Raw genomic sequence first — 5,679 nt, forward strand, 5'->3', positions numbered from 1 at the left:
TTATTGTTTCAATTTGTTTAATATCCCGAACACTGCTGATCTTATACTGCATATCTTGTCTTCTCTAGCAAATTTATTGCAATGTTTCTCATCTGGTCAATATTGAAATGTTTTTGTATTGTCTGTTAAACTAAACAGATGCCATCAATGGTGATGATATGGGCACTTTGAATAGGTGAAACAATTTATAGAGCATATGTCACATCCGCCTTAAGTCAGGATTTAATTAATTTCATTAGGATACATCATATGTTGTCGGAAAAAAACGAACATCAAAAGCTGCGCTCGGTTACATTAACAAAGGTGTATTCATTAGCATTGTTCATCAACTATTATCTTATTGTTAACAATTAAATACCAGGTTTCATATCTCATGAGAAGCCAGCTTGCTTCAAAATTTCAAATGAAATCAACTTTTGCCGGGCATTCGCTCATTAATACTTAATTAAACAAATCTTCAAAAAAAAAATCACTCAACATCACTCAACGGATTGCAAATAAGTAAGTATGAATTAACATAAATTATTGATCTTTATTAAAATATGTGTACACAAATTGTAATTTAAGCCTATGGACATGTAAATCATATGGTACGTTATTAATCCAAACATTAAGCGGATTTGTTATCAATATCATGCAAGCCGTGAAAAAAGTATATATAAGAAATAATTTAACATAATTTATTAAACATAAATTTTATTTTAGTATGAACAGTATGCAGTTTTCATCTTCACAAGCACCAATCTGTAGAGAAAATAGTTAAAATAAGTATCAAAACGTAGAATATTTCGAAACACTGTGTTAAAGACAATGAACTATAATGTAAATAGATTTTCACATTCATGGCAAGAGGGTTGCATTGTCTTTTTACGAAATATGAAATTAAGCAAGCGTTTTGGTCCAGGCATGGAACATTTGGCAACCTTGTTTTGGCTTGGCCTAGCATCAAAGCTAGGCGGATCCATTTGTAGTCCCGGGGTCTTGTATAGGCGGATTTGACTCAGTATTCCAACCAGGAGTTCATCTACGTGGTGATTTAGAGCAGCTGATGTTTCACAGTATTTACAGGTGTACTGCTTGGCTACGGATCTTCCTTCTGAAAAGTATGTTCAATTTTGTACATGCATATTTTCATTGACACATGGCAAAACCCGACGCAGCAGGATTCACAAGGTTATACAATAAGTTGTTGATTTGCCAAAAAAAATTATTGCACACGATTTGATTTTGAACACTCAATTGAACATATATTTGTTAAGATTATATTCATGTATTGGTTTGTTTTAAGCATTACAGTATCCCAAATGTTCTTTTCATTCCTCTTATGTTCCAATTTATATCGACACCGGTTAGTCATGTTACAATAATCATTTTGAATTTATCGCATTGTTTCGTGTGTTCATAATAAGTGATCGCCATGATGCATAATTCCTTGCTAGCGCGATTCATGGAATGCGCACGCGTATACTACATTGCTCATACAGTATGAACATTCGGTAAAATGTGATCAAATATTCGTTTGATAATAAGTTTTATCTTCCGCAGCAGTGTATTTACTGTTTAAGAAGATTATCAGCAACATATGTTTGTATAAACGAATAATAAAAAGTTGTCGCGTTGTCTTCCATTGTTAAAATGACGTAAAACTGATCCAATCTGAGCGTCATATTGAAACAGCGACAAAACCTCCAGAATGTTTTGGCTGAATGTAAATATACCATAACAGTTTGAAGAATAAAGATGAGAACACTGGGAGAATTGCATTTCAATAAAACATTTTCTTCCGAAAAAAACAACAGAAAATCAGATCAATGTTTTCATAGATGTCGTAACAAGATCGTAACGGAGTGTAAGGTCGATACGTAATATTACAGCAAAAAAATGACCAATCAAACATTGTGTGGATCGTGTGGATTGTTTCGTGATAATGATGCATTCCTTTTACATAATAAAACATGTGTGCAACGTAAACACATTGTGGAGCAACATCAAAAGCTTAAAAGCTATTAACAATGTCAGTTTGTCTCTTTATCACCTGCCCTCGGTATCAAACAGACATCGATTAATGAAGTGTGTTTTAATATACCGGAATGAAACAAGGCAAGAGGCAAAGTGAACTTTTCATATGAAGAACATGATATTACCTTCTCTCGTGACTTTTCTTTTTCTCACAAGGTCGATTTTGTTTGCGATTAGAACAGTAGGTTTGTCTTGAATTGCAAGTTGATGTTGTATGAGGTACAAAATATCAACAGCCGCCTGATAACTCGCCCTATCTGTGATCGAATAAACAACTGCAAATGCGTCAAACGATTGGCTGGACATCTCCTGCAAATGGAAGATAGTGATTGTTGGTAATTGTTGAAGCCTTATTGCTATACAAGAAATCGGGTTTGAATTGAAAATAATGTACCAATTATAATAATTATAAGATATTAAGTATGAATTAATATCAACAGACTAACTCTAATCATGTATCTAAAGTATCTGTTTGTGAGGGACAGAACTACATTCGTTCTTTATTGTTGAAGTGCGGTACAACGTAACCGTTATTTCACTTTGTAAAATATTTGTAAAGCATTTCGCATTTAATGCCTTTTAGAAATAACAATTACTGCATATTAGATCTCTGACATTTGAATAGCATGCGGGAAATTAAATGATTTTCCAGAAGGATATTTAATTTGAAATGAAACAATCTATACTAAGCAATTATTCTATCCGCTCGTATGGAATTCATGAGAATATAAAGCTGTTATCAAAGTAACATACAAACGTATAAAAAATATTTCATACACATTAGCGGATTAATATTGTAGATATTTTTACTTGTAAATTAATTGGTCGGTCAACAATGTTTAGTGTTTTCTCTTCGGAGTTTAATAGAACCGTCACGTGACGATCTGTTTCATCGTCATCTGAAACAAGAATATATACTTGGTAATTAAACAAATACTTTAACACTAACTAGTATGCACAGAGGCAGTCATGGGCAATTTACTTGATCTGATGTTTGATTCGATAAAAAATATCAGACTTAATTCAAGCAAACTGAAAGACTTAAATTCGTTAAGCGAATTGTGTTTTTCTGATAAATGTTTTCTTAGTAAAACGAGGTAAAACCTTGAGATTTTTTTTGTATAAATGTTGCACAGGTAATACTTGTCTACAATCAGTACGTTCAGTTCTTTTCTTCGTTTTGTCTATTTTAAATAAAATATTATCGCACGTTCACATTCGTTTGAAAAGCTTTTGCAAAGTTGCTCTCATAAAATTAAACACTTTAACAAGGATACTCTGAATTACCATTTGATCGGAATAATATGTTTATTTCTGAAGATGCATGATAACTTCTAGATTTAGGAACATGAGGTTAATAAGTCAAATCGGACATATCACTGATTATTGTTCAATCGCAACTCATGACATAGTTCGATTCCAAAGTAAGCACCAGTGGAACTGACTCTACACACTCAAACGATTAAATGTCATATATTCAACTTGTTCATAATTACCTTTTATTATTTTTTTGTTATTTTGCAGAGCCGGAGATAAAACGCATCACGAGGGGAAATACCAGAACTCATTTCTCTGTATAAATAGGCCGATTCAAACGAGAATACCTAATTGAAATGCTCTTCACTATAAACATAAAACGTTGACATTTCCAAGCTTACTTTTTATTTCCAGAATCTGTTTAGATTTCAAAACTATTTGACACAACACCGGAAACTCTTTATGTTTTTAACAAACGCGTGATTGTATCCTATTTTGACGAGATCAAATACATCGCGGTTGAAATGTTTGCAATGAGATTTCAAGTGTTATTCACTAGTAGTCAAATGGAACGATGGAATGAGCAATAAAGAAAAATCATGTGTTTTAAGCCTGATCGTTGACGTATTGACAATAAACAAAACTCATATGAGTGCCAGATACAAGACCTAGGCGGCAAATATTGATTGCAGAGCTTAACAGATCATAATGTTGAATATTTGCTTATATATTTGTTTTAATTATAAACATAATTTTCGATTATTTTCTTACCGTTCTCTGTTTCAAATGCAACAAACTCCGATGTCATAAACTGATTGGTCAAAGACGTTATTCCGACTCCTTTGTCTCCAAGCATGGCAACTTTATGAATAACTGTATCCATAGAAGATCCCGTACTGTCCGCGGTATCACTGTCTCGGGATTGCGTGCTGTTAATTCGTTGTCTGCTGTTGTTATGTGATCTAGCTCCCCCATGCTCGCTATACATTGCACTCCCGGTTGAGTTAATACTATTAGAGCTCCGTTTAAAAGAGTCCCCTCTGTTAACAATGCCCCCTTTCGATGTGGTTTTAAATGACCTTACTCTTTGCAATGGCTGTTCGTCAGATGTTTCCTTGTGTTTCGGAATATTGCCAAAAGATACAGAGAGAAGGTTCGCCGAAGGTGATGGTAAACTGCTTCGTCTTGGTCGGTCACCGTCAACGTTTAACAGTTTCGGTCTGGGTCGGCTACGGAATGAGCTTGATCGTCCATGATGTGCTGTTGGTGTTAATATGGAAGAGCTATGACTACCCTGTTCCGATGCCAGTATTTGTATTTTTCTTTGGTTTTTGTCTGCAACTGTTCGCTCCTCGTGGTCTGTTTTGACGTCGTTTGAAACCTCATGGCGTATTTTAGGCACACTGTGTTTTCGCTCATTTTTATCTGCATTCATCGCTTTCTTTGTCATTCCTATGAACAATACATTCAGTCAATTTACAGCATCATTAAGTGAAAAAACGCACATGGAAACACGGCAATCTTATGTCTCTTCTAACCACTTACAAGTAAAATGTATACCTGATATTTCTCAGATCGATACTCCTACTAGAAGCCTCTCCGATAAAAGCTTCGTTGTAGCGCCGTAACAAAGACTTTATACCAACAGACAGATCAGCATCGAAATGATAGATGTTCTACAGCTCTCTGGAGATCACGTGGTCAGTTCGACTTGGTGCTGAGTATTATTGCACGTTTTATCGCTTTTATACACAATACTCGAGATAGCAGATGAATGTTGTTTAGGATGTGAAAGATGTTCATGAGTGGAAAATTAGCAAACTTATATTTTACTTGGATTTGTCATTAAAATGTTATGCAAATAAATGTGTCATATTGTGGTTGAAAATCATATATAAACGAAATACGATACATCCGTATGCATGCAGTATAAATATGACCCTTTATTCAATACACGGTTTTAATGAATATATGGTAACGAAGTGAAATGATCTTAAGACTATTCAAGAGATTGTTTTATGAACAAAAAACAGGCCTGGTTTCTCAGTATTGCCATCAAAATACAAGGACAAGCAAAATACTCAAACATTGCTATTTAGAGGCACAACGCTAGAACATAAACGATACGGAGAGAGAGAAAGAGACAATACGAATAAACAACATACACAGACCAAACAGGCGAAAGGACAAAAACCCTTTTTGTTTAAATACCTAAAAACTGATACTTAATTCAATTTTCTCCAGAAATATCTTCGCGGTAAAACAAAACTAACATTACTGGTGTCTCAATCCAGAGGGTCAACGACAACATCTGTTTCGTTTCTTTAGCTGATATTCTCATACTCCATTGTTGAACAGATAAACTGAACAAGATACACAAATAGTACAAACAACAAAATAAAA

At 34.2% G+C, this 5,679-nt stretch overlaps 1 protein-coding gene across 2 annotated transcripts; it reads right to left on the reverse strand.

Moving 5' to 3' along the window:
• Nucleotides 1-663: 663 nt before the first annotated feature.
• On the reverse strand, nt 664-4,913 carry LOC128242138 (GTP-binding protein REM 1-like). Of its 2 annotated transcripts, XM_052959195.1 has the most exons (5): nt 4,837-4,913; nt 4,048-4,728; nt 2,830-2,918; nt 2,145-2,328; nt 664-1,096 (listed from the first exon to the last, which is right to left on the reverse strand). In XM_052959195.1, the coding sequence occupies exons 2-5, from the start codon at nt 4,724-4,726 to the stop codon at nt 816-818; spliced, it is 1,233 nt and encodes a 410-aa protein (XP_052815155.1). In that variant the 5' UTR covers nt 4,727-4,728; nt 4,837-4,913; the 3' UTR covers nt 664-815. The 2 variants fall into 2 exon arrangements, with proteins under 2 accessions (XP_052815155.1, XP_052815154.1); XM_052959194.1 differs by lacking the exon at nt 4,837-4,913 and having other exon boundaries at nt 4,048-4,795.
• Nucleotides 4,914-5,679: the final 766 nt, after the last annotated feature.

The sequence above is a fragment of the Mya arenaria genome, chromosome 8 (assembly GCF_026914265.1).
Source record: "Mya arenaria isolate MELC-2E11 chromosome 8, ASM2691426v1".
Taxonomy (NCBI): Eukaryota; Metazoa; Mollusca; class Bivalvia; order Myida; family Myidae; genus Mya; species Mya arenaria.